The sequence below is a fragment of the Lontra canadensis genome, unplaced genomic scaffold (assembly GCF_010015895.1).
Source record: "Lontra canadensis isolate GAN:19392208 unplaced genomic scaffold, GSC_riverotter_1.0 scaffold84, whole genome shotgun sequence".
Lineage (NCBI taxonomy): Eukaryota > Metazoa > Chordata > Mammalia > Carnivora > Mustelidae > Lontra > Lontra canadensis.
This window is the reverse complement of record NW_022631078.1, coordinates 7126624-7154441: the sequence shown is the minus strand read 5'-3', so window position 1 is coordinate 7154441 and position 27818 is coordinate 7126624. Positions and strand designations below refer to the sequence as shown.

Below are 27818 nucleotides of genomic sequence, written 5' to 3'. Positions count from 1 at the left end.
GTGGCCGAGCCGGGGGTGGACGGGTGGGCCGGGGCCTCTACTGCCCATTGGCTGCCTCGGGCTCCCGCCCCGCCCGCCTCCAGAGCCTGCGGCTCCCAGGCCAGCTCCTGCCTCTCTAGCTGCTTCTGAACTCCCCCGAGCAAGCACCTCCTGCCGGGCCATGTCGAGCTGCGACCGGATTGGAGTGGCCCCTGCCATGGACATGCCTGAGGTCCTCAAGTCCCTGCTGGAGCACTCTCTCCCTTGGCCAGAGAAGAGGACAGGTAGGAACGGGGGTGGCTTGCGTTGGCCGTCTGCCCAGGTACCCTGGAGCGGGGGTGCGGGGGGGGCAGTCACAGGCACGGTGGCAGGACTGGCATCTCCGAGCTGGGGAGGGTCCCCGGCCGGGGTCTGCCCCTGGCCCCTCCCTGGGCAGGAGCAGGGCTGGGTGCAGAGAGGGACACAGTGGGGAGCGTCCCTGCCACTCAGGGGCCGCCTCCTGGGCCTGCTAGCTTTGGGAAGCTGCGGCCAGCATGTGGCCACTGACAGGTGCCGTGCTCACGTGGGGCGAGGGCAGGACCAGAGCGCCCTGCTGGGACAATGCGCTGAAGGCGGACTGTTGATTAAGTTCCCTCCCTCTGCGCGTTGGGGTGGCGGCGGACCGGCGGAGTCTGTGGATCTGGGCCGTCTCCCGTGTCTGGAGAAGAGCCCTTCCTCCTTCCTCCGTTCGCCTGCTTCAGCTCCCGCTCGCTGGAGGGCTGAACCCCTGGATGGGATGGAAGCTGTTATGTAACAGGACCACAGGCTCGCAGCCCCGGTTCCTAGGAGACACAGGCAAACACGGGGCCTGGGAGCCCGCGGAGGAGGCCGTGGACAGAGGGCCAGAGCCCGCACCAGGTGTCTCCTGAGCTCTGCCCTGAGAAGCCCCTGGCCAGACTTGGGGGCCCGGCCAGCTCAGGGTGCTCCCTCCTGATACATAAATCTCCAAATCTCTTCTGTTCTAAGATGTCAAGGGCTCACACCCGGGTCCTCAGGGCTCAAAATCCACATGCACCTTTAAAGGCGTCCGGCTGTCCTCGGCTGCAGGAGTCTGACTTGGGAGCCCCACGTGTCCCCTCAGGGGAGCTTTCTCGGGCTCTGGCTCATCCTGCTGTGTCTGTCTCATCACCAGAGCCTGGTTGTCCCCGTGGGACTTCCTTCCAAAGGACTCTTAGCCATTCCCAAACTCTGGAGCCAGAGGACAGACACCACAGGCCCTGCCCTCTTTCTTATCCCTTGGGGAGGGAGGAGGTGCTGCCCGAGCGGGGGACAGTGGCCCCCCGAGCTTGGGACATAGTCCCTGCGGGCTCTCTCACAGAGCTCTGGGCCCAGGCCCCTCAGACGACACCCTGTGGTTTGAAGGCTGGGACAGTTGGGCCACCCCCCAGAGGCAGGGATCCTAGAAGCAGTTCCTATGCCTTTGTAGCCTCAGGACCCCAGCTGCTCACCAGGAGAAGCCCATCTTCTCAGGGAACCCTCAGCTTAGCCTGGCAGAGAAGCCGCAGCTGACTTCTTAGCATCTCTGAACAGCCGTGTGGGTGGGTGAAGTTAGAAGTCCTTCCAAAGGCAAAAGGTTTCCTTTTTGCTCCAGGCACTTGAGGAAAGTAGGGTGTCTCTGGATGGCCCGGCGCATGCACAGAGACCAGCTGGTGGCCAGTAGCTCTGCAGGGACAGCTCTCAGCTGGACAGAAAAGGGTTCTGCGGCGATTCGGGGTGCTGCTCCTTGGACCAGGATAACAAAGCTTTTGAAATGTGGCAGCAGCTTCTGGCCGCGGGCTCCCAGCTGGTCCCTGGGACCAGCCGGAAAGTCCCCGTTGCTTACTGTGGGTGGGCAAAACTGGGGTCCAGCAACTGAGGGGACTCGCCCAGGCTCTCAGGCAGAGCCTCTCCAAGAGCTGGCAAGTTCTGACTGAAGATCAGTTTGTCTGGTATGGCTGGGTTGGTCCAAGGGTCATGAACCAGAGCCCCATGCCACCTCTTATCACGTCCCCATGTGGCATGTTACTGAGGGTCAGAAGCATGAGGTCCCATGGGAATGACAGATGCCAATGGGTAGATAAGATAATGGAATAAAGGTTGAAGAGCTAAAGGGGTTAGTGTACCCCACAAAGACCTCACTCATGCCTGTTGCCAACCCACCATCACCGCTTTTCAAAGCTCCCAGACTTTCCACAGCTGCTGCTTTTTTTTTTTTTAATGATTTTATCTTTAAGTAATGTCTACACCCAAGGTGGGGCTCCAACTCACAACCCTGAGGTCAAGAATTGCATGTTCCACCGACTGAGCCAGCTAGGTATCCCTCTCCATATCTTCTATAAAAATAAATGTATCTACCTGAAAACCAACATCCCTTGGTTAAAAAAAATATACATATACTACACAGAACTAGAATTTCCGGCAGTCATGTAGCAAGTACTTTATAAGGTCTCTCCCCCTGGGTCCCCCGACCCTGGCATCTGACCTCAATGGGAAGAAGACAAGAGAAACAGCTAGTTGCCCCCAGAAAGCGGGCCTGTCCTCAGGATTGCTCACCTTTTGCTTTGGGTAAAAGAGGTGGTTTCCGCACAGGAGACTGAGACCTGTTTACAAACTCCCCACTTTCTCCAGCCCAGTGACTGCCTCAGCACACGTTTGGGTCACCTGCAGAGGGTATGTTGGGTCCCATGTGAAGGAATTTTAGAAGCAAGCCATGCAGAGTGTGCGAAATCCCAGGTGTGCTCTCACGAGCCCCTGCTCTCCCTGACGCCTCTCCCTCCAGGTTCTAGTTCAGAGATGCTCCCTAAGATCCAGCCTCGGGGCCCCTCTCCCTCTTGCAGCCCCTGGGCCTCCCCCCCAGCAGCCTGCACAGACCTCCACTTCTTTCTGGTCCCCCTAATCAAGCCGACTTTCTTTAGCAGAGCTGACCAGACGGGAGCCTCCCTTGGCTCCAGGTCACGGTGGCCGCCTAGTGGTCCTTCACTCTGGTCACCAGTTTGACTGACTTTCCTGAGGGCAGACAAGTCATGTCCGGTGAAAGAGGGTGTCTGGACCCCAAGTCCTGACTCAGTTTCCCCCTCTGTCTCCGGTTCCTGATTCCTAAGGATGATTCGTGTTTCTGCTGCTGCCCCTTCTCCAGGGGATCCTCTTCCAAGAGGGGATTCTGTTCTGTTGCACATTTTCTCACCTTCTTCTCCAGCTTCTGAAAAGACCCTGCTTCTCTCAACCACACTGTTAGATCTTTACATCCTATCCTTCCGTCAACATGTGGGGCCTCAGCTGCTCTGAGGCTAGCCCCCAACTTTTCTGCCAGCTTTGGTCGCTCAGGCCTCTTTTGCAGAGCCTCTCCACCGTGCAGCAGGAACCCACACCCAGAGGTTGAACAAGGCCCTCACTTGGAGCGGGGCGGGCAGGGTACCCGCCTCAGAGAGCTTCTGGCTAGAATCCCTTGTGAGCTACCCAGCAGGGCATCCTTGACAGGTCCCCACCCACAACCTATACAAGGTACAAAGCATGCCTGCTTCACGCGTGTATTGCCAGGATTCGATGAATTACCCTACGAGGAAACCCTTTGCAAACTGTAAAGTCCTACACTGTTTTCCCCATGAGAGACAAAGCCGCTGGGCCTGGCATTCTGCGCCTTCCACCAACATCCTATTTGTAACCTGACCCCCCATTCTCCTCTTTCCACCCTCCTTCCCGCCGGTATTCTCCTTGAAAGAAATGGGTGTTGCAATCTGTGGGTACACACACACACACACACACACACACACACACACGGCTGTCTCCTTGGAAACGCGTGCTGAGGCTCCCGGGGCGTGGTGCCATTGTCTGCACACACACACTTCCACCCTGGTGCCCGCCGAGCGGACCAGAGCAGGGGCTGAATAACGCCAGGGCAGAGTCAGGGACGCGCTAGAAGGGCCTGGGCGTCCTCCCCTTGGAGGACTCAGTTAAGTCGGCCAAAAACCGGACTCAGTGCCCCTTGGGCTGTCCTGAGCTCGGCCTCAGGAAAAGTCCACGTGGTTGCCTCCATTCCCAGCCTGGCAGAACCAGAGAGAAACTGAGAAAGTGTGAAGTTTGCTTTCAGGGAAAAGGAGGGCGCGGGTGGGGTTGGGGCTGTTCTCTGCAATACCAGCTCCTCTAATCCGACTACTCTAAATGGGGAGGAAATGCGCCCAGAGGGATCAGCTGCCCTCCGGGCCAGGGTGTGGACCAGCCTCTCTTCTTGGCTTCCACGTTAGGGCTCGGAGCCTTCCTTCCTATTTGTTTCCCCACCATCACCGATCCCTGAAACGCTATCAGTTCGTTCCTGTGGAGTGCGGGGAAGCGGACAGCTGTGTCCGAGACTGACAGGCTGCCCCTCGCCAAGGGTTATGAGCCTGACCCAAGGCTAGGCTGCCACAGGAGTGAATCCTGATTCTAAGAGCCACCGGTTCCTTGAGTGTGAGCGTTCTCATTACCATTTGTGAAGTGGCTTTGCAAGGGCCTTATGATTAGCCATTCCATAATGAGGAGACGGAACGCTCAGGAAAGGGAGGGCCATACACTTATCAAGGCTTCCAACCCAGCTCTGCCCGCTGCCAGGCTCCTCCTCTCCCACCGGATTCCCCAAGATCTCTTCAGTCATCCAGTCGCTTACTGAGTGTTTGCTACACTTGTGGCTGGGGGGGTGAATGACCCAGACACTGCCCCCTCGCCTGTGTTTGCCTTCCGGTGGGGAGAGACAGGCAGTCAGCGGTGAGGAGGGTCAGGGCCAGCCTCTCTGAGGGGGTGACATTGGGACAGAGGCCCGGAGAGTGAGGGAGAGTGAGTGACACCGAGAACTTTCAGGCTGAGGGAACAGCACCCACAAAGGCCCTTTCCTGGGTCGGGAAAGACACGTATTTGAGCAATAAAAGGCCACCGTGGCTGTCAAAGGTGAGCAAGGTGGAGAGAAGGAAGAGGTGAGGTTGGAGAGACCCGCAGAGGGGAGAAAGAGTGAAGCTGTCCTATCCCTGCCTGAAAGTCCCCACCCCACCCCGCCCCCACTATTCTTGGGGAAGCAGCAGGTGGGGAGGAATGTTCCCAGAACAACCCAAAATGCAATTAGGCAGAGTTAACTTCAACCGAGCACTTGCTATGTGCCAAGTGCGGTTCTCGGCAGTATGCCTGAATTGTTTGCCTTCGACATGCAGGCACAGAGAAGCTGAGTAACTTGCCCAAGGTCACACAGTTAGGGGAGTAGTCAAAGTAGGAATTAAACCCGGATAATCTGACTCCAGAGCCCACACCCTACCACAGCACCATCAACGCAGCGTTCCCCGGAGAAACCATGGTTGTCAGTGGCTGTTGAGACGTGGCAGAGGTTGGAGGTGATGGCTTCTCTGGAAATGGCACTCTTGGGGCAGCTCTCCATCTGTAATCCGAACCCTGGGAATGGACAAGAGGCGAGCCAAACAGGAAACTGAAGAGATGGGCAGGAGTTAGTGAAGAGCTCCACCCACCACTTCCCCCCTAGAACACACTGAGACCAAGGTAAAAACCACAGCCCAGAACTCCACGGCCACAGGTATGCGAGCTATGGGCCAGGCTCATGCTGGGAACTTGCCATCCCGGGTGGCTCACATTTGTTATTCCAGGTTCCACTGTGAATCAACACAGTGACTGTGATCTCGTGTTAATAACGTTCCAAATGTATAGGACTTGGCTCTGAAGGATTTTTGTCAACCTTCCTACCAGCCCTGCCAACAAAGCGAGCCAGCAAATATTTACTGAGTTACTACCCTGAACCAAGTTTTGTGCTCTCCTGCAGTGGGCGAGGCCCACAGATAACTGGGCTTTGTTGAGAGCTTGATGGAAGCCTTCTCACTGTCCTGCTCTTACCTACACACACCATGCTCCGTAAAGTCAGAAGATTGGAAGAGGTGCTGTCCTACTGGATACCGACTCTGTGGCCAAATGGATCTTTGTGGGACTATCTGGCCAAAGGCTCCTGGGCTGGAGTTGCAGCTCCTCTGAAATTCAAATTTAAATAATAATACTCTGAATGGCATCATGGCTTAATGAAAGGCACTTGTTCTGCATATGCTCAATTAAGTTTTTTTTAGTAAGGTGGTTTTTTTTGTTTGTTTTTGTTTTTTTAAGTAGGCTCCATGCCCAGTGTGGAGCTCAACGGAGGACTTGAACTCACGACCCTGAGATCAAGACCTGAGCTGAGATCAAGTCTGACTGATGCTTAACTGAACCACCCAGGCAACCCTCAATGACATTTTTAATTGGGGTTGGTTAGCAGGTTTCTGAAACACTAAAGAGAATTTAGAGCCAGTCTAGCTCTGGAAAAGGGACATTTCACATCCGTGCTCTGCTGTAGCTTTGACTTTAGAACTCAGCCTTCCAGAATAATTCTACTCCTGACCTGACACAACCTGAAGGAAGGGGAAGTGCGGAGGCCCACCCACTCCGTGACATTCACCGTTCAGGCAGGCACTTGAGGTTGCTTCTCACACATATCCTCATAACCACTCTGTAAGGTAAGCACATCCACCTCGGTTTCCGAGAGACAAATAGGAGGCTTAGGAAAAGTCGCTTGCCCAAGGCCATGTGGCTAGTCACCAGCTGAGAGGCGACCCAACCCAGGCCTGCCCCCAAGTCCACAATTCAACCGCTGCCCCCTGCAACCATGCTTCCCTCAAAAAGCCACGGCAGCGGGGCACCTGGCTGGCTCAGTCGGTAAAGCCAACCGGCAGGAAGCCTGTTTCTCCCTCTTCCACTCCCCCTGCTTGTCTCTCTCTCTCAAATAAATAAATAAATCTTAAAAAAAAAAAAAAGTCACTGCATTGAAAACCCACCACGAAAGAACACTGAGGTAACACTTCACACCTTTACAGTCTTAACCATGTAATGACATATTCTGTTTTTTTTTTTTTTAAAGAGTTTATTTATTTGACAGTGAGAGACATAGCCAGAGAAGGAACACAAGCAGGGGGAGTGAGAGAGGGAGCAGCAGGATCCCTGCTGAGCAGGGAGCCTGATGCGGGGCTCGATTCCAGGACCCCGGGATCATGACCTGAGCTGAAGGCAGCCGCTCAACAACTGAGCCCTCCAGGCGCCCCTGACATGTTCTTTTTATGGAGTTTTTTTCTTCATAGGGCTCACACACACTATGGAAATCACCTAATTCTCACAACATCTGTTCCTCCTCTCTGAGAAGGGGTGAGGTAAGGCTGTTGGTACCACTTTACTGATTGATAGGAAACAGGGTAGACAGATGCTATTATGGTTCTTCTCCTGTGAGCTGGAGAATGAAGCCCGAAGTGTAAGGGCTCTCACCCCACCTCCAGGGTGGTGCTGCTGCATGCTGCCAGCCCACAACATAGCTAAGCTCCTAGCTTGCAAGCAAGCACGAGAAAGGACATGTTTGTAATGTTCCCGCAGTGTTTGTGACACACCATTTACCCTGTGGCTATCCAGGAGAAAAGAAAGAAAAAAAAAAAAACAACAAACCTTTCTGGGGAGTGTCAGGACATGAAAAGAGAATGGAATCAAAACTAAGTTTTCTTTTTTTTAAGATTTTATTTATTTACTTGAGAGAGAGAGAGCACAAGCTGGTGGAGGGGCAGAGAGATAAGGGAGAAGGAGGCGCCCTGCTGAGTAGGGAGCCCCATGCAGGGCTCGATCCCAGGGTCCCCGAATCATGACCTGAGCCAAAGTCAGACACTTCACTGACTGAGCCACCTACGAGACCCTCAAAACTGAGTTTTAAAGTCCCCACCTGCTTGTTTTGCTTCTCACAAGTGTCACTCACCTGTTATGTTAGTTGCTCCAGGAAAGGTGGTAAATGGGGTTGGCATTATGACTTTTGGAAAACTGTAACTTACAAAGAAATCTGAATCTTTATTCCTTCCTACTATACCCACCCCTGTTATAAAGAAATGTTATAACTTTCCACTGTTAAATGATCACAAATCCTCCTCTAATACCTTGAAAATTGTTTCCCCCTTCAATAATGTCATATTAGCCAAGAAAACAGACATTTAACTCTAATGCAACAAGTCTCACCGTGGCCAAACCAGCCTTTTTTTTTTTTTTTTTAGGTTTTTGTTTTTTGTTTTTTGTTTTTTTTGAGAGAGAGAGGGGATGAGAAGGGGGAGGATCAGAGGGAGTAGCAGACTCCCTGCCGAGCAAGGAGCCGGAATTGGACCTCAATCCGAGGACTCCGGGATCATGACCTGAGGCGAAGACAGTCCCTCAACCAACTGAGCCACCCAGGTGTCCCTAAACCAGCCATTTTAAAAAAGGGTTCATGTCAATTTCCTCGGGATACCCTTTTTTTTAACACTTTGAAATTTGTTTCTGAAAACCTCTAGGTCAGTGTCTCCTAAAGATACCTTTTTTTAAAAAAAGATTTTTTTTTTTTTAAAGATTTTATTTGACGGGAAGAAAGACAGCAAGAGAGGGAATACAAGCAGGGGGAGTAGGAGAGGGAGAAGCAGGCCTCCTGCTGGGTAGGGAGCTCAACTTGGAGCTTGATCCCAGGACCCTGGGATCATGACCTAAGCTAAAGGCAGATGCTTAATGACTAAACCACCCAGGTGCCCCTTAAGATTTTATTTTTAAGTAATCTCTACATCCAATGTGGTATTCGAACTCACAACCCTGAGATCAAGAGTCCCATGCTCCACCAGCTGAACCAGCCAGGTACCCCCTAAAGATATCTTTGTTTAGCCATGTACATAATTCCCACGAACAAGTCAACAGATTTTCTGTGCACAATTTAGTATTTCTACTAAACAGAATCAGCGTACACCACAAGCAGCGGATTTGTACCCATGAGTTTTAGTAAAATTATGAAAATTACCATCTGTTGCAGGTTTACAATTGTGCAGTGCATTGGCTTATGGAAACCCCAAAGGTAGACCCTGTCCTACCTCCATATGATATACCAGGAAAGGTGGCCTGGAGATTTGAAGCAGTTGGCTGGAGGTATGAGCCAGAAGGCCACCAAAGTGTAATGCACAGAGCAGTAAGAACTTGAATTTGGAGTCAGATGCCATCACCCTGTCCCAGCCATCTCCCAGAATCCCTTCAAACTTCTTGTTTTCCAGGCCTGCTTAGGGGCCCAACTTCTTCTTCTCCCCCCCCCCTTTATTTTTAAGATTTTATTTGTCAGAGAGAGAGAGATTGAGAGAACACAAGCACAAGCAGAGGGAGAAGCAGGCTCACTGCTGAGCAAGGAGCCCAAAGCTGGACTTGATCCTAGGACTCCAGGATCATGACCTGAGCTGAGGGCAGCCACTTAACCATACTGAACCACCCAGGTGTCCAGAGCGGGGTAGGCGGTGGGGAGCAACCTCTTTTTCCTCCTCAACTCCCAGCAAAATTCTTATCCCGTCGGCTGGACAGCTTTGAGGCAGGCTGTTGTCGGTCACGCACCTACACCATGCTCCAACGACAGCACTCTGCGGTTCCCCAGCCTAACTACTGGATGGCCCAGACTCCTTGGTGAAAAACCAGATAAACAGGCCAAAGCCCCTCCCTGCCCCCACCCTGGGAGTTTAGACAGGGAAAGTGGAGTACAGTTCAGGGGCAAAGCAGAGGGTGATTTGTGCTCTAGTAAGGTACAAAGTTCTGGGCGCTCTTTGGGATTAGCTTCCTCTACCGCCTCCGCCATTTGTGTACCCGCTCACATTTTACACTTTTATAGGTTTCCAGAGGCATTCCTAGGAGTATTTGTGTTTTAAGAGGACGTTCACCCACAAAGTGTGTAATCGGTACCCTGTGTAAAGGAATTTTGTTGTTTCATTTTTCCCTAGGAAAAGGAAGGGAAAGTCCTAGAGAGGAACAGAATTGCAGAGCTGTTCAGGATTTTACAGATTAGCCCAACCCCTTCATTTTATGGATGAGGAAGCAGGCGCAAGTGAAGCCACTGGACTTTCCCAAGGTCGTAAGATAGTAAGTGGGAGGAAGGAAGCTTGTACCCGGGCCCTGGCGCAGGGACGGCCCTTTCTCTCCACCCGCGGGGCTCAAGAATGCTCCCTCCACGCTAGTGTTTATCTGGCTGCCACGCCCGCACCAGAAACCGGGATCCGTAGGGAACCTGACACCCCCTCCTGCCCCGCCCCCCCCCCCAGCAGCGGCCAAGCCAGCTCGGGCCAACCCAACGGGCACGGCAGGTCGCCGTCTGACGCCTTGCCCTCAGCCAACCTCTGGGTCGCTGAGGAGGAGGGGTGCGCGCTGGGTTTTGCATTCCTGTCCCACGACCCTGGGCAGAGTCCCCGGAACAAAAAGGCCGCCGCCCCCCCCCCACCCCGCCGCAGCTCTGCACGTGCTACGCCTCGTGCACCGCCCCGGGCCCCGCCCCCGCCCTCCATTGGCTGCACCGCGCCTTCCTCCTCTTCTCCCTCCCCCCTTCCCACTAGACTCGGCTGCGGCTCCACGTGATCCGCGGGGGGACGGCCGCGCGGCTCGAGCGGGCGATTTGATAGGTTCCCCCGGCCGGCCTGGCCACGCCCAGCCCTGCTTCCTTTCAGGGGCGCGTCCGGGAGGTGGCGAGATTGCAATGAGAGGGAAGGGGGAACGGCTGCGGTGGTCAGGGAGGAAGGCGGGGGCTATGAAGAGGGAAGCGAAGGTGAAACCGCGGGTTGAGGGAAAGGGGCTGCTGTCGAAGAGGGCCCATGACGCTGACTCCAGCAGGCGCCAATCAGGTGACACAGGGGCGGACGGGGCGGGGTCTCCGGCGTTGCTCCTCACCTGGCCCCGCACGTGCCGCGCTAACCCCAGCGGCCTAACCAATCACGGCCCGGAAGGCTGCGCCTGCCCTCCTTACAGGGCGGGCCAATCCGAAGCCGCGATCCGGGGAAGCTGGCCTGGCCTCATGAATAATTAATATGCCAGAGCCTGTCCGCAGGCGGGGTAGGGATGGAGGGAGGTGGGGGGGTGCCGCTGGGCGCCTGCGCAGTAGCTGCCCGTGTCGGCAGCTGCTGCGGGTCGCACGGCTCTGGCCCATCTCGGGGGGCGGGCGGGGGAGGCGAGGCGCGCGAGCAGAGCGCGGGGCACGATGTCGGACGCGGGCGGCGGAAAGAAGCCGCCTGTGGAGCCGCAGGCGGGGCCGGGCCCGGGACCGGGGCGCGCAGCTGGGGAGAGGGGCCTGCCGGGTTCCTTCCCCCTGGTCCTGAAGAAGCTGATGGAGAACCCCCCGCGGGAGGCGCGCCTCGGTGAGGGGAGGGGGTCCGCGCGCGCCTGGGGGCGGGGTTTCTGCAGGGGCGGGGCCTTGCGAGGGCGGGGCCGGGGAGGTCGGAGGTCAGGGTGTAGTTGTCCTGCGGAGGGGCCTGGAGGGCGAGGCGAAGGGGGGTGGGAAGAGAAGGTCGGACCAACTGGAGACAGGCTAGGTCAGATGGGGGTTGGCGGGGAAGGGGCAGGAGGGAGGAGGTGGGGTGGGGGTCTCACTGAGGAGGTTCATTCGGGCATCCACCCGGCGCGCGCGACGTGTGTAGGGGTTACTGAGGAGGCCGGTGGGGGTCGAGGCTCCCCCTTAAAGGATGCCCCAGGGCGCCTTCTCTGGGGATGCCGGCATCAGAATCACTTGGGATGCTAGTTTAAAATGCTGGTTCCTGGGCCCCACCCTTCGCCCCCGAATCTGCGGCTGCTGGCACAGGTATCTGCATTTGAAGGAGCACCCCACTTCTGTGATTCCAAAGTCCACTAAAGTTTGAGGAGCTCTGATATATGGTGGCGGATTGTCTTTGTATGTGGACTTCCTGCACCTGGGAGGAGGACCTCTCTTCATCCCTGCGTGTGCGTATCCCCAGCTACTGGGTGCACACAGGGGATTTGCTCTGCTGCTGAGGTGGGGGAGGGGTGTCAGGAGAAGGGATGTGAGGCGCCTTCCCAGGGAGAGGTTGGGGCGAGGCAGGTAGAGGGAGGAGGGTCAGAGTGAGGCCGCTGTGGCACCTTCACCCACTTGTTTGGGGCTGACCCTAGACTTTGGGGCCACTGTAGCAGAGCTGGGCTACTGCTTGTTTCCTAGGCCACAGAGGTCCCTGGAGCCTGTGTGGAAAGCAGGTTTGGCTCTGTTTTTTTGGACTGAGGACGGGAGGTTCAGGGCACAGGAGGAGTGCCACCTATTGTGAGGGTTTAGGTGCACGGAGGTATGCTTTCCGTCTGACATCTTTGAATTTCTAAGAACCATCAGTGTAGTTCAGGATCTGGGAAGGAGTAAGCCTTCTGTGAATTGCCTGTTTTGAGGAATTACTTTTCTTTTTAAAAATGCTGTTTCTCTTCGTTTCCGGGATGCGTTCTGAGGTTGCCATCTCTGGGGCTGCCACTGTTGAGTTATAAATAGCTTATGTACATCAGGTAAGGCCAGACTCTCCCCTCTTGCTTTGGAACCTCATGTCCACAGACCCTTTTCTTTGTTTTGAAGGTAGTGCTTTGTTCCAGATGTGGGGATGAGACAAGCCACTGAGACAGGTGTACACATCTCTCAGGTTCTTACTCAAGATTACCAAGCAGCAACCATCAAAAACAGTAATTCTACCTTACATTTGCATAATGCTTACAAAGCACTCTGAAATAATCTATTTAGTCTTTCGTAGCGATCCTGTAAGATATTATCCCCACTTCCCAGATGAGGAAAGCTGAGGCTCAGAAGGTGAGGATGCTTCCTCAAGGTCACCTAGCTAGGCCTTACAGCTCTCTGCCTGGTCTGGTGCTTTTTACCATATCGCTGGCATCCACTGATATCCATCCCTGTGACCTCTGTGATGTACCTCGTCCTTTACCATCTCCTATAATTAAAACTCCGATTATAATTTATAAAAAATTAGGAAAACACTGATTTAAAATGTTCTTGGGTTGTGTGACTGGCTCAGTCAATAGAACACACAACTCTTGATCTTAGGATCTTGAGTTCAAGCCCGACGTCAGGGGTAGAGCTTACTTAAAAATAAATTTAGGGGTGCCTGGGTGGTGCAGTCGGTTAAGCATGTGACTTTTGGTTTCAGCTGAGGTCATGATCTCAGGGTCCTGCAGTCGAACCTGGTGTCGGGCTCCACACGCAGGGTGCTGTTTGCTTGAGATTCTCTCTCCCTCCACCTCTGCCCCTCCTGCTGGTGCTCTCTTTCTCTCTCTAAAATAAATAAATCTTGGGATGCCTGGGTGGCTTAGTTGTTAAACATCTGTCTTTGGCTCTGGTCATGATCCCAAGGTCCTGGGATCAAGCCCTGCATTGGGCTCCATGCTCGGTGGAAAACATGCTTCTCCCTCTCCCACTCCCCCTGCTTGTGTTCCCTCTCTTGCTGTCTCTCTCTCTGTCAAATAAATAAAATCTGTAAAATAAATAAATCTTTAAAAATAAATAATTTTTTTTAAAGATTTTATTCATTTATTTGACAGACAGAAATCACAAGTAGGCAGAGAGGCAGGCAGAGAGAGAGGAAGGGAAGCAGGCTCCCCGCCAAACAGAGAGCCAGGTGCGGGGCTCGATCCCAGGACCCGGGATCATGACCTGGGCCAAAGGCAGGGGCTCAACCCACCGAGCCACCCAGGCGCCCCAAAAATAAATAAATTTTTAAAATAAATTAAGAGAATAAAAATTTTTTAAATATGTTTAATTGCTTACACCAGATAAAACCTGGAACTTATTGTTACTTGTCCTTCAGTATGGCTGTTTTTCTGTTCTTCCCTTTTCCTGCCTCTTCTGATCCCCATGATCCCACCGACGTGGGTCACAGTCGTTTCTGAATAGAATGTAGGGTCAGTATCTCAGAGGAGAACAAGGAGGATATCTGGCCCACCCAGCCCACCAAAGCTTGGCTTTCTTACTTCCCATTTGGTTTTAAACCAAAGCTTGGTACAGAAGGCAGTTGCAACAATTCAGGGTAGAAGCCATGACCAAATTCTGTTTGTCAAAACCTCCACCTTTTTAACACACTGGGTGTGTCCATTTTTATTGGACCAACAGGCTGATTTTTGGCTGACTGTGGTCTAGGAGTCCATGCATGACTGGTTTATTTCCAACATAATCATATTTGATTTCTCTTTTTCACTTCAGAATCCAGAGTTCAAAGTTGTCTCCCTCAATTTGAAAGCCCATTATGAACTTGTCATGATTTTATCTCTTGATTCCCTGATTAGCCTCCCTGTCACTTTGATTTCCTTCTAACCATGTCACATTTCTTTCATCTCTTTTTCTTAATTTGCCCTTTCTTACATACCTCTGTACATAGCTTTTGGGCTGAGACAATTAGGTATGTACCAGTCCCCACTAATTGATTAGTTTTGCTATGAATGGGAACAAGCTTTTTTTCTTTCTTTCTTTCTTTTTTTTTTTTTTAATAAGCTTTTCTTCCTCAGTTCCACTCCTTCCTTCTTCCCAGAAAACCTGCCTTCAGTCTTCTCTGCTTATTCAGGGATAGCGGTCTCTTGAAATGGTTGCTCTGAAAAAGGTCCTGAAAAGACAGCTCCGAGCCCTCTCTATCCAGTCAACCTAAAGGGAGTCAGTTTGCAAACCCAGCATTTTTCATTCAGTATGCACGTTTTCCCTCAGCTTGCCCCTGCAGTGGTCCTTGAGATGTAGAAATGAATCAGATATAGTCCCTGCCCTCAACAAGCTCACAGGAATAGCAAATGCCTGCTGTGTGCCAGGTACCATACAAGACACTTCCAAATGTTGTCTCTAGGGGCACACCTGGCTGGCTGTCGATGGAACATGCGAATCTTGATCTCAGGGTCGTTAAGTTCGAACCCCCCCATTAGGTGTAGAGATGACTTAAAAATAAAAATCTTAAGGGGCACCTGGGTGGCTCAGTGGCTTAAAGCCTCTGCCTTCGGCTCAGGTCATAATCCCAGGGTCCTGGGATTGAGCCGAGAATCGGGCTCTCTGTGTGGCAGGGAGCCTGCCTCCATGCCCCCCCACCCCCGCCTGCCTCTCTGTCTACTCATGATCTCTGTCAAATAAATAAATAAAATCTTAATAATAAATAAAATCTTTCTAAAAAATGTTATCTCTAGTCTTCACCAAAGAGGCTACTTTATCCTTATCTATGGTGGAGGACACTGAGGCTGGGAAAGGTTAAGTAACATGGCTAAAATCACACACCAAAGCAAGTGGGTGGCAAAGCTAGGGTTCAAGCCCAAGGCTGGGTTACTGTGGAGAAGCTTGGCTGGAGGGAACAGGACAGAACACCAAGGTTCTTGGTCTGAAGAATCTTAAAATATCCTTTCCTAAAATATTACTGAGATATCAGAAACTCCATTTCCTCCCTGAAGCCTTTCTCCTGTAGATGCCCATGCCAAAGCCTATTTTGAACTAATCCCGGGACCACATTAGACCCCAGAACTTGTGGAGAACATTCTGGGAAGGCCAGACCTGGGCAAGGCCATGCAGCCATGTCTGAAGGAGACCTGTGGGCCTCGGTCAAACAGCAGGTTATCACTGGAGAGCAGAGCGAGCTCTCGGAATTGATGGTCTGGATTGGGGCTCAGATGGAGAGGAGTCAGCCCCGAGAGGCCCACAGCTCACCTCCTGAGATTGAATGACCTCTTGTGTGATGTCTCATCACAGATTTTGTGTCTGCAGATAAAGAAAAGGGGAAGGAAAAGCTGGAGGAAGACGAGGCTGCGGCAGCCAGCACCATGGCCGTCTCAGCCTCCCTCATGCCGCCCATTTGGGACAAGACCATCCCTTACGACGGCGAGTCTTTCCACCTGGAGTACATGGACCTGGATGAGTTCCTGCTGGAGAACGGCATCCCCGCCAGCCCCACCCATCTGGCCCAGAACCTGCTGCTGCCTGTGGCCGAGCTGGAAGGGAAGGAGTCGGCCAGCTCTTCCACAGCATCCCCGCCATCCTCCTCCACGGCCGTCTTCCAGCCCTCGGAAACCGCGTCCAGCACAGGTGGGTGCCTGGCCACCCGGCCCGTGCGGAGAAGCCTGTTTCCCGCCAAGGGCCACTGAGTGCGCACACCCAGTGAGGCCTCCCTCTCAGAGGAGGTCCTGGTGGCCCTGCAGCGTGGAGAAAGCCTCAGCTCCCCACCCTGGAGCCCAGTCCCTGAGGCTGGAGACGAAAAGAGCAGCCGCCGCACAGTCAGGGCCTTGCTGTGGGCCGGGCTGCTGCAGGTGAGCCGGGCCAGTGGAGTGAGCCCTTGAAGTCCGAGGCTTTACAGGTTGGAGATCCCGTGCTGCTTTTCCTCAGCTCTCCTCTTTCCCTCCACATGCGCTCTGCCAAAGCTTACTGGCAAGCTCAGGCGGTAATAATAGTAATAATAATAATAGTAGTAGTAGTTGTAGTACCATTTATTTAGTTAAATAAATAATAAATAAACCATTTATTTATTTAGCTAACATTAAATAAATGTTAGTAGCTAACGTTTATTTAGCACTTACTCCGTGGCAGGCATTAACACATAATCCTCACAAGAACCTTACGAGGTGATACTCTAATACCTGTTTTGCAGGTGAGGAAACTAGAAGTAACTTGCCCAGGGTCACACAGCTGGTAGGTAGTGAAAGCAGCCAGGGTGCCTGATCCCATAGCCAGGTACTGCTTAGGCACTGCCCTGCTACCAGGACAGACATTATCTCCGGGACTCTTTATTCTCTCATCTCTCTTCTTTTGTACTTCTTGTAAAGGGGTGGGTGGTGGGTTGGTTTTCATGCCTCCTAGGCATGAACCCTTCAGAGGAGGCATGGCCGCTGTCTCTGGGGCCTACAAAGTTTTTTGCAGGCTCAGTTACAGGCACACACAGGCTGATGGCTCCCAAGAAGGATCCCAGGAGCTGGTGTTGGAACCCAAGGGACCCACCCCCAAGGAATTCTCATGCTCTAGTTTTATTTCTTATTTAACTTTTTATTATGGAAGCACTTTCAAATACAAAAGTAAGAGACTACTGTATGAGCCCTCATGTAACCATCACTCAACCTTTCCTAATTCTTAACTCATAATCAATCTTGTATTCCATAACCTCTCCCAGCCTCTCACCTCATTATTTAATATCAAATCCTAGGGGCTTCTGGTGGGCTCAGTCAGTTAAGCGACTGCCTTTGACTCAGGTCATGATCTCAATGTCCTGGGATAGAGCCCTGAATTGGGCTCCCTGCTCAGTGGGAAGCCTGCTTCTCCCTCTCCCTCTGCCTCTCCCTGCCCCCTGCTCGTGTGTACTTTTTTTTCTCTCTTTCTTAAATAAATAAATAAAAGCTTTGGGGCGTCTGGGTAGCACAGATGGTTAAATGTCTGCCTTCGGCTCAGGTCATGATCCCAGGGTTCTGGGATTGAGTCCCACATTGGGCTCCCTGTTCTATAGAGAGCCTGCTTCTCCCTCTCCCTCTGCTACTCCCCCTGCCTGTGCTTTCTCTGTCTCTGTCAAATAAATAAGTAAAATCTTAAAAAAAAAAAAAGTAAATAAATAAAATATTTAAGAAATAAAATAAAGTCCTAGATACTATGTAATTTCATCTGTACATATTTCAACATGTATGTAAAACGTAAGGGTTCTTTTAAAAACCGTAATGAAACTACCAGTTTTACATAAGAAATTGACAATATATCCATAAGCTTTCAAATTTCCAAAAAGTTGTCTCAGAAATGTTACTGTTTAGAGGGGCGCCTGGGTGGCTCAGTCAGTGAAGTGTCTGACTCTTGATTCTAGCACAGGGCATGATCTCAGAGTTATGAGATCAAGCCCCACATTGGGCTCTGCGCTCACTGGGGAGTCTGCTTGAGAGTCTCTCTCTGCCCACCCCATGTGCGCACACCCACCCACTCTCTCTCAAATAAATACATCTGTAAAAAAAAAACACCAAAACTTACTGTTTTACAGTTTGCTTGAATCAGGATCCAAACAAGACGCGCAGATCTCATTTAGTCATGTCTCTTAAATCTTTTGTAATCTTTGGGATCCCCTCTCCTTTTTTTCTTTGCAATTCATTTGTTGAAGACACTTAGTCATTGGTCCTGTAGAGTTTTGCACACGCTGGATTCTTCAGTCCGTATCCCCGAAGTGCCATTTCACATGTTCCTCTGCCCCTTGTTTTTTGTTTTTGTTTTTTTTTTTCCTGTAAACTGATTAGATCTAAAGACTTGGCTGATTCCAGCTGAATTCTTGTTTGAGGGCCACTCATTTCTGTGCTCATCAGCTTGTCCCGGAAGGCCGGGTCCGCGTGTGGGTAGGGGGCAGAGCTGGAAATGAGTCCTCTTTTTATGCCTTAGGCAACTTGCCTAAGGTGGTGTTTGCCTCTGATACATTGTTGTTGTTGTTTTAAGATTTATGTATTTATTTTAGAGAGAGAGTTGGGAGGGGGCCAGACAGAGGGAGAGGGAAGGAGAGAATCTCAAGCAGACTCTGAGCTGAACACGGAGCCCGACGTAGGGCTCGGTTCCACGACCCTGAGATCATGACCTGAGCCAAAATCAAGAGTCAGAAGTTCAACTGAGTCACCCAGGCGACCTGATTTTGTTTCTAAGTAAGCCTTCTTAATGAAACTTTTGGCATACAAAAGTTCCCGTTTCACAGCCCAGCGGATCTTCACAGAGTGAACCCACCGTGTAACTACCACACAAATCAGGATATAGAACACTGTTGGTGTCCCAGAAATGCCCTGTGGCCCCCAATTCAGTCATGACTACCCAGAGGTAATCACTCCTGATCTCCATCAGCAAAGGTGCATGGAATTGTATATTCATTGTGTATGTGTATAATATGTTTGTTTTGCCTGTTATAATTATGTTCATAGTCCGATATTTATAGGTGCCTATAGCTAGCATTATAACACATATAAATTATATATTTATAAAAAATACTTATGGAGTACTCTATGGCGAAGAAAACGACAATACAGGTAAAGTAAGTTTTATATTGAAGAACTGTACACATGGTAGAAACGAAAGGAGAGTTCCCGCTCTGTCTAGCTGCTTTTCCTCAAATTTGTGAGGAAATTTATTTCATACCTATAGCAGTTTGTTCATTTCATTCGCTTGAATGACTCCATCGTCTGATCATACCATGTTTCTCCATTCTGTGGCTCATGGGCGTTTGAGGCATTTCCAGTTTTAGGTTATGCACAGCCCTGCCGTGGTCATTTACATGTGTGTCCTTTGGTAAATACATCTGTGCGCTTCCGTGGGGCTGGGTCCTCAGACACATAGATGTTCAGTCTTTGTAGGTTCTGCCGCACAACTTGGAAAGTGGCTGTAGCGGTGGCTGCTCGTCCCAGCGGGGTGTGGGAGTCCCGCTTGTCGGCTCTGGCCCCCTGGCTGTTCGGCTTGTGGGTGTAGGATTTGGCAGCTGCGGCCTTCCCGTCCTTACCATGTGGGTCATTCACTCTCCTTATGCCAAGCCCTTTTTGTAATTAACCCTGTCTAAGAAGAGCCACTGAGTTTATGCACACAAGCCAGTGAAAAACCATCAGGTCACCTGTCTGCTCAGAACCCTCCAGTGGCTTCTCCCATCTCAGGCTAAAAGTCAGAGTCACTGGCACTGTTGACATTTGGACCAGATAATTTTTTTTTTTTTTTTTTTTTTTTTTTGCTGGGGTAGGGGTAGGGGCGGGGCTGCGCATTAGAGGATGTTAACAGCATTCCTGGCTTCTACCCACCAGATGCCAGCGGACCCCCCCCCACCCCCGCCACCATGTGGTCACACGTCTCTGGCAGGACAGAATCATCCCCTATTGAAAACCACTGCTTTCTGGGGATTAAAAGGTCTGCATTTTGCGTTCTGGACCTGTCCTGTTACTCTTTCCTCCCATCCTTCCTCTTCAGCTACAGTGGCTGCCTCTTGGTTTCTTGTATACCACCGCCTGCCTGTGCACATCCCAGTGCATTTGACGTTCACTCCTGCTGAAATGTTCTCCCGAACAGCCACATGGCGTCCAGCACTCTTACAGATATTTTTAATTTATCTTGTGTAATGTCAGCCTTCCCCCGCTAGAATAACATTCCACGAAGGCAAGGATTTTTACTTGTTTTGTGAACTCGTCTTTGCAAGGACAGTTCCTGGCATATGGTAGATAGTTAACAAATATCTGTTGACTGGATATTTTGTGTACTTCTACCAGTAGCATTGGGTGAGCAGGCCAAAGGTATGCTTTGTTGTTCTTTTATGACTTATCTCTAGTAACGCACAACCTTTGAATTCTGAAAGTGCCTTTCATCCAATGTGCACAATAAAGTGGCAGCCAGAAAGGGTGGGAAAGAACAAGGATTCAGAGTCAGCCAGACCCAGACTCAAACTGTCGTTCGGTCACTTACCGTCTGTGTGACGCTGGGACTACCAGGTTGTGTCTCTGAGCCTCAGTTTTGTTATCTATAACATAGGGTTAACACCTGTCTGCTTTTCAGAGTTGTTCTAAGGCTGAATGAGCACTTTGACTGATACGTCTCAGGGGATTCAAAAATGGAAGCTATTTCATTGTTCAGCCTGTGTCCCTAGCCCATAATAGTTCACAGAGAAATTCAGCTGTTTCTCATTATTTGAGAACTTGAAACCACAGGAAGTTAAGGGGGTATAATGACTTAATGTTTTGCTTAACATTTCTGGGGGGAAGAAAACAATCTGAAAATCCCGTCTTTTTCGAGGGCCTCTGTTTCCTTTTGAGCATTTTGTTCCTACAGGAAAGAATTCTTTCCATATTTGTGTTTTTGGGTTGAATCACTTATGCCAGCTTGGGGGCTGATGCTGTGGTGGTTTTTCTTGCCTGCATGTGACAGTGGCTGGGGCAGCCTTGAGATTCAAGCAGGTATCTAGGTGTGGGGAGTGAGCCTTTGCTGTCCAGTGGACTATTTCGGGACCACCTGCCTCTGTGTCTTTCAGAATCCTCCCTGGAAAAGGAGAGGGAGACACCCAGTCCCATTGACCCCAACTGTGTGGAGGTGGATGTGAACTTCAATCCTGACCCTGCTGACCTGGTCCTCTCCAGTGTCCCCGGCGGGGAGCTCTTCAACCCTCGGAAGCACAAGTTTGCAGAGGAGGATCTGAAGCCCCAGCCCATGATCAAAAAGGCCAAGAAGGTCTTTGTCCCCGATGAGCAGAAGGTAAGCTGATGTCTGAGCTGAGCGGCTGCGCTGCCTCCCATTTGATTTTGTGCAGAAGACCCTCTCTCCTTGTGGACACCGTTTAGAAAGGCATGAGTTCAGAGCACAGAGCCATATCCTGCAGCAGTTGGTAGAAAGAAAGGGAGTCAGGTAACATTTGGCCCCAGTACGACTCCCTGTAGCTTCTGTCTTTTTTTACTGGCCGCCACCATGGTGATGTTCCCACTTCCCTGGCTTTGGCCCAGCCTTTGGGCAGGAGCTCACTAGGCCACAGGAACTGGGGTTGAACAAGCCTTTGCTTTGAAGGACAAAAGATGGTTGTATGTTGCCATCCCCAGGGAGGAGCAAGCAGCTTTTAAGCTGATGCTTTTGTAGGAACTCAGAGAGTGGGAGGGAGAGGAGGATTTTGTAGTCTTTCCATCCTTTCTTATGGAAAACTCCAAGGAACCTATTTCCTCCAAGCTTTGGAATCAGGCAGACCTGGGTTCGAACTCCACTTTGTCACCTAGACCTCGCCAGGCCTCAGATGCCTCATCTCTGGGGCGGAAATAACCATACCCGCCTCTCAGGAGGTTTCTGAGGCTTCAGTGACAGTGACAGTGAAGACAGTGGACATTTGTGTGGTCCTTATTGTACGCTGGGCACTGTCATAGGCCCCTTGTACATGGGAACTCATCTACTCCCCAGACAGCTCTGTGTCACGGTCGCTGTTACTGTCCTGCATCATAAGGTTGTGGGACAGGCGACAGTGAGAGGCTAAGGGGCTCACAAGGTTCCCCTGCGAGGAAGTGGCAGGAGCCAAGATTTAAACTCCGGGAACTGGACCCAGGGCATAGGCCCTTAGTCATGACCAGAATGCTGAGGTGAGGTGAGGGTGTGGACGGTGCTTTATCCTGAAGCAGCCCAGAGCCGGTGAGCAGCGAGTCCCCTCTCCTCCCCTGCATATCCCACTTGGCGACCTTGCTGCTTGTTCCACCTTCCCGGGGTAAGGGGGGGGGCCCTCGGTGTCCTTGGCACTTGCAGCTCCTTCCCTGGGGTCCGAGCTTTTGGCTGGCGGCACCAGGTGAGTTTCAAGAGGAATCTGGGGCGCAGGGTGCTGGCAGGAGGGGGAAAGGTTGGGGTTTCCTCGTGGGGCGAGAGGAGACACCCATGGGGGACACTTGCCCACAGGACGAGAAGTACTGGACGAGACGCAAGAAGAACAACGTGGCTGCCAAACGGTCCCGGGATGCCCGGCGCCTGAAGGAGAACCAGATCACCATCCGGGCCGCCTTCCTGGAGAAGGAGAACACGGCGCTGCGGACGGAGGTCGCTGAGCTGCGCAAGGAGGTGGGCAAGTGCAAGACCATCGTGTCCAAGTATGAGACCAAGTACGGGCCCTTGTAACCCGTGCCCCCGCCGGGCAGCGCCGCCTGCACCTCAGACCTCTGCCTGGGGGCTCCCTGACACCCCACACACGCGTGGAGACTTATGACTCGTCATGGTCGAATGGTGGCACACCTGCTCCAGGAGCGTTCACGTTCAAGCTTCATTATCACATGGCCAGCGCACGTGGCGACTTCTCTGGGGGGCCAGCCTCCTCCCCCGTGGGGGTGCGAGAGAGTCTACGTAGACGGGTGAATCAGCCTTAGTTTCTGTTCTCGGATGTCCCAGTTGAATCGGAAGGGGACCTCTGGGGTACAGATCTCCTTTCACAGGGGGCTTAGGCTTCCCTGACTCTCCCTCAGTCTCCGGCCTGGGCCATTGAGCCTGTCTCCACAGAATGAGTCATGATCCTTGTCGCCCAACGTCTTCTCAGGTAGCGGGGCGCATTTCAGGTGGGGCTTGTCTGTCACCCACCTCATCCTCCCCAGAAAGTCTTTGAGAGGCACATCCGTTCCCATCTCCTTCAGAGGTAGAAAGACAAAGCAGCTCCTCCATGGTGGCCCCTTGGGGGTCAGGCCACAGGAGCAGGGTCTCTGCACACCTGGCGTGGGGTGTGGGTCTGGGGCCTGCCACAGAAGCGCACCCACCCATTCTTAGCTCCCACACCCCTTTTCTTCTGAGACCTGCAAGCCAGGGAGGAGGCCCTGGCGAGGGGCCCTCCCTGTTTGATCTGCTTTGGAGGAGGGACTCCCAGGGCGGCTGGTCTCCCAAGTCTCGCCCACAGTGCAGAGGGAGGCCTTTCCATCTCCTCTTATCCAGGCCACTCGTGGAGGCCACCTGAAACTTTTTTGTCCCACCACACTGGGCCTTGGAACCTGCTGTTTCTTTTCACCTAGTGACCATGCTCAGATCTTGGATTTAAAAGGAACCCCCCACCCCTTGCCTAGGAAGCTTAACTTCCTGGAGCCAGGATGCCCCTTCGCATGGTGTTTAGAAAACCGGCCTCCATGGCCCCGTACACTGTGGCCGGAGAGCTGGGGCATGTTTCCCAAGAAGTACCCTTTTTTTCTTGCTCTGCTCTCCAGTGTGGGCCAGGCCAGAGTCGTCCTTTTTCTCTAGAAACAGAAGGAGGGCTTCCCAGTTCTTGTTTTGGGATCTCTTCCCCCATGCGAGCTGCCCGGAGCGTCCGCCTCTAGGACCCAGTGAGGGATCACGGGAGTCACAGCTCAGCTCTTGGGCCATTTGGTGGGGCTAGGGGCCCCTGAGTCTGTGTCCCAGGAGACACCGGCCACCCACATGAGCCTGGCTGCTGCGTGGAGGGGAGAGGTCCTCGCAGCTGTGGCCCCACTACCTCACAGCTGCTCCTTTCTCTTGTGTCGGCGGACTCAGTCGTCCTTCGGCTGTACCTGGAAGATTCGCTGAGGAAAGCCGTGGAACCCGCTGCTCACTGTGGTCGGCTGGGGCACCTGGAGATGGGTGTATTTATTTGCTCAGGGCAGGTAGCCTGTGGTAAAGAGGGGTCAGAGGCAACGGGCGCACTTTGTCATGCTTACCACTGGCTTTATTTAAAGTGGTGGCTCTGAGTCCTGGGCCCTGACCCTGAAAGACTTTTCCTAACAGATGTTAAGACTGGGGGAAACCATGCACTGGTCATGGGCCACACCCCAGGGGAATGCCACGGCCCTCCAGGGACCTGCACACCTGCCCTTCTGGGTACTTGACAAGGGTCCCTGAGGCCAAGGGAGGCCACCCCCCTCCCTTTCAATTTTGACTTTGTGGTTCTATAAAAACCGTGTTCACTCTCACTCTATTGTAACCACAACAGGGCCGTCGCATCCGGCATGTCCGTGTCCTGCCCCGGGCAGCTTGCCCGCCCGGGCACTCTCTGTCTGGTCTGGCTACCCACCAGTAGGGCAGTTCTCATTTTGTAATTGATAGAAGAGCCTCCAGCTTAAATGCTCTTCATTTTCTTTGGCCAGAAAGTATACGGTTTGTGTTGTGTTGTGTTTTGTTTTAAGGGTGGACATTTAATCTCTGGTTGGTGTCCATGTCCCCCTAACCCCCGCCAGTGGGTGGAATGATGGCCTGATGTCTCTCCTCTCTGTCTCACCTTCTGCCTGCTCAGTGCCCCCCTTTTCCTCCCCGCCAGGCAGTGGGTGTCTGGATCCTTCCCAAAGTGCTCACTTGGAAAGAGTGGGGCTGCTGGCCTCGTTCAGAAGAGCTCCTTGGAGTCAGGAGCCTGACAGGGACAGGAAGGGGGTGGTCCACGGAAGGTTGACATTTGGGGGAAGAGGAGCGCTCAGGTAAAGCGTGTCTCCTTCCCAGGCCTAAGAAACGGGTGCTTGGGGCAGGAGAGGGCTGCTGCCTGCTCAGTATCCGTCCGGAGTTGGGAGTCTCCTTGACTCTCTCCTTGGGGCTGACAGCCAAAGAGTGTGGCTCCTGTGCTCAGATCTGTGACATCTCTAAGGAGCACGGGAGGCCAGGGGAGCCGGTGTGAACGGCTTCGGCTTCCCTTCGGTTCATGATCGCTTGGGAAGCACTCGCCTCCCTGAGCTCCCTGTCTTCAGCTTCATGGCAGCCTCGTTGCAACCTCAGAACAGACAAATCATGAATGAGCTAGAATGTTGAAAGAATATACATATAATAAATGTATATCTAGATATAGAAATATATATATTTAGAGAGCGCTTTCATGATGGCTAGCACCTTGTGGAGGACCTGGGTAACTCTTACCCTTGGCCAAAGGAAGGGGTTTGCCTGTCCAGGTCCTGAGGTTGGGGAGGGCACTGAGCAGTGACCCTTGACTCTGGGTAAGCACTGCCCTGCTAAGGGGGGCTGCTGGGCCCCTGGGCAGGCAGCTCATACAGTCCTCCAGCCTGAGGCGGGGTGGCAGGCCTGGGAACCAGCAGAGGAGGGCCCCGTTGTGCCGGGCAGCTCTCCATCCACGGCCCTGGGAGCTCGGCTCCCTGTAACACAAGGGGCCAGGAACCCCTGGTTTTCGTGGGAAAGCCCCACCCCAGAGCTCCTTTAACATCTGTTAATTAAGTGCAATAAATTTTTCTAGAAAATGGCAAAGATGACTTCCAGGTGGATATTGCTATCTTACGGTGTTGGGCATGCCAGAACACCACTTGGTTTTATTTTTCTAAGTGCACGTGGTAGAATGTGTGGGGCTCTGCGTCCTCCCCTGGGAGCTGGCATTCCAGCGGGCCCCTCTCCCCTGTACCCTTGCTGGGGGAAGGAGGCAAGGAGAAACCCCTTCTTCCCAGCCAGAGAGGGCAGAAGCAGACTGTAGCCCATTGGCCTTATGTGCGTGTGTGCGTGCGAATGTGTCGCTGCTGGTGGGCTGGAGTGATGTGGCAGGGAGGGAAGCCGGGAATGTCCTTTTCAAAACAAAATTAAATATTTTGAGATGAGAACTGTGGGACTGTCTTTTCTGTCCTCCTCCCCTCTTCCCACCATGTTTCCTCTGCACGTGTCCCAGGCACCCCTGCATCACCAGCTGGCTCATCTCGGCCACTCTGTGCCTCAGTTTCCTCATCCAACCGATGGGAGTAATTCTGCCCGCTTACCTCATCGTGTATTGAGGAAGGACAAATGTCACATTCAAAGCAGTCGGAACAAGGAAAAGTGCAGTACAAATGCTAAAAAGACCAGGAACTGCTCAGGAAAAGAGTTCCCAAACAGGAGACCCCGGACAGCAACTATGTAAAAAGGAGAAAGTACAAAGACGAAGAGTGGGGTCCTGGGGATGGGATTCCGGGGGTTTTCCTTTTCTCCTTTGGCCGAGTTTTCTGTCTGTGGTCCAGAGAGCCCAGCAATTAGAAGATCCGTTTACACACAAGTGTGTGGCCCCTCACAGCGTGCCCATGTGGAAACTACTGATTCACTCAGCATTGGCGTCCCCAGGTCCCCTGCTCAGGGCTGGCCGGGGGTCCCTGGTGGCTCTCATCGGGGGTGGGGACAGAATAGGGTGCACCACCCTCGGCAGAGCCGGCTGCACATCCCGCCACCCCCTCCCCTACCTGCACCCCACCTTCGCCCTCCTACCTCTGCTCCCTGTTGTCACTGAGGTTGGAACTAGGACACCAAGAAGCCAGGGAAAGCAGAGATAACGAACAGAGCCTTTGGCCCCATGGTGGAATCTTTAGGCAAAGGCTGTGTGTCCAGCCTCCCCTACCCCCTACACCCACTATACCCCCTACACCCCCTCAGGGTCTCCAGCCCGCTGCTACATGGTTACTAGCCCTGCACACAGCTGATTGGTCAAGGAGTGAACATGTGACTCAACTGGGCCTATCACATCCTTCCCTGAAATTTGTCAACTTGAGGTCTGTTTCTCTGTGGCAGTGACCTGCTCTAACCCACGGCATTTTCTACTCTGCATACAGATGTTCCCACCCAAAGCAGGATTTTGTGCAGCCATGGGAACCTAGGGGATTTGAGCTCAAAATATGTCAAAGCTACAAGATCTTTGCTGAGGCTATGGCAGGTAAGAACACAGGATTTGGAGTTCATCCTGGGTCCAAACCTGGCCTCCATCACCAGTTTAGGGTGTGATCTTGGGCAAGTCTGGGCTTGTTTTTTTGTTTTAAATCTTAGAATGGAACACCAGCTTCGCAGGCTCCTGGACGGGGCAGGTGCTCAGCATTTGGCTGAGGCACTGAGGTCATGGAGTAGAAGGTGCTACCCAGAGATGAGCCCCTCCAGGCCGGCATGCAGCGGGCTCAGACCAGCTGCGTGGCCTGGGGTGAGTTACTCCACCCCCGGGGGTGATTTCTGTCTCCGTACAAGGTGAACAGGCTACATCGATCATGTGTGAGTGCCTAACCCAATGCAGCTCTCCCTCCCACGTCTCTGGAGGACAAGCTTCCGAAGCTGGACATGTTCCTCCTTCCTTGACTGTACCCAGCCGCCAGACAGCCCTCATGCACCTCCCCGAGGCTGTGCCAGGCCGGCCCAGCTGGCAGCTCCTGACGTCAGCTGCTAATCCGGGAAAGCTGCCAGCCAGAGATAGGGATGAGCGGCAAAGGAAATTGGAAACAGGTTTGAAGGTGGGGGGCCCTGGCCCCCAGCCCCCAGCCAGCCCTTCCTGTGCTCCCATCAGCTTCTTCAGCAAACCCTCCCAACCCCAGAGGCTGATGTCCGGGCATAGTGGAGCTGGGGCCTCTGGTCGTGAGCCACTGCTTCTCTGTAGCAAGAGCTGGGGCCGTGCAGTGCGCCGTGCTCAGCCGCCTCCAGCTCTGAGGCTGCAGGTGTCTCCAAGCTGGGTGTGGTGGGGGGGGCACCACTCCGGCTTGGATTCTGGGCCGACTCTAGCTGGTCCCATGTGGGCTGCAGAGAAAGCAGAGGAAGGCGGAATCTCAGCCAGTCTCCGAGCCCAAGCCAGGAGCATCATTCCTCACTGCTCTCCTGTCATCTCAGCCTCACGGCACCTAGGATGTGTGTC

The 27818-nt window shown here is 52.8% G+C and overlaps 1 protein-coding gene across 5 annotated transcripts; it reads left to right on the top strand.

Moving 5' to 3' along the window:
* On the top strand, window positions 1-25788 carry TEF (TEF transcription factor, PAR bZIP family member). 5 transcript variants are annotated; one of them, XM_032882900.1, is made up of 4 exons: window positions 1-263; window positions 15539-15871; window positions 20784-21004; window positions 22175-25788. In XM_032882900.1, exons 1-4 carry the CDS (start codon window positions 161-163, stop codon window positions 22388-22390), a joined length of 873 nt encoding a protein of 290 aa, XP_032738791.1. In that variant the 5' UTR covers window positions 1-160; the 3' UTR covers window positions 22391-25788. The 5 variants fall into 5 exon arrangements, with proteins under 5 accessions (XP_032738791.1, XP_032738792.1, XP_032738790.1 ...); XM_032882901.1 differs by having other exon boundaries at window positions 4-263; window positions 15554-15871; XM_032882899.1 differs by lacking the exon at window positions 1-263 and adding an exon at window positions 10515-10679 and having other exon boundaries at window positions 15554-15871.
* Window positions 25789-27818: the final 2030 nt, after the last annotated feature.

What these genes read in the sequence shown, in the direction of transcription:
- TEF (XM_032882896.1), top strand. Translation starts at nt 11,033, where the DNA reads ATGTCGGACGCGGGCGGCGGAAAGAAGCCGCCTGTGGAGCCGCAGGCG. An exon ending in GGAAACCGCGTCCAGCACAG is followed by an intron (nt 15,872 to 20,783) that starts GTGGGTGCCTGG and finishes TGTGTCTTTCAG; the next exon opens with AATCCTCCCTGGAAAAGGAG. An exon ending in TTGTCCCCGATGAGCAGAAG is followed by an intron (nt 21,005 to 22,174) that starts GTAAGCTGATGT and finishes ACTTGCCCACAG; the next exon opens with GACGAGAAGTACTGGACGAG.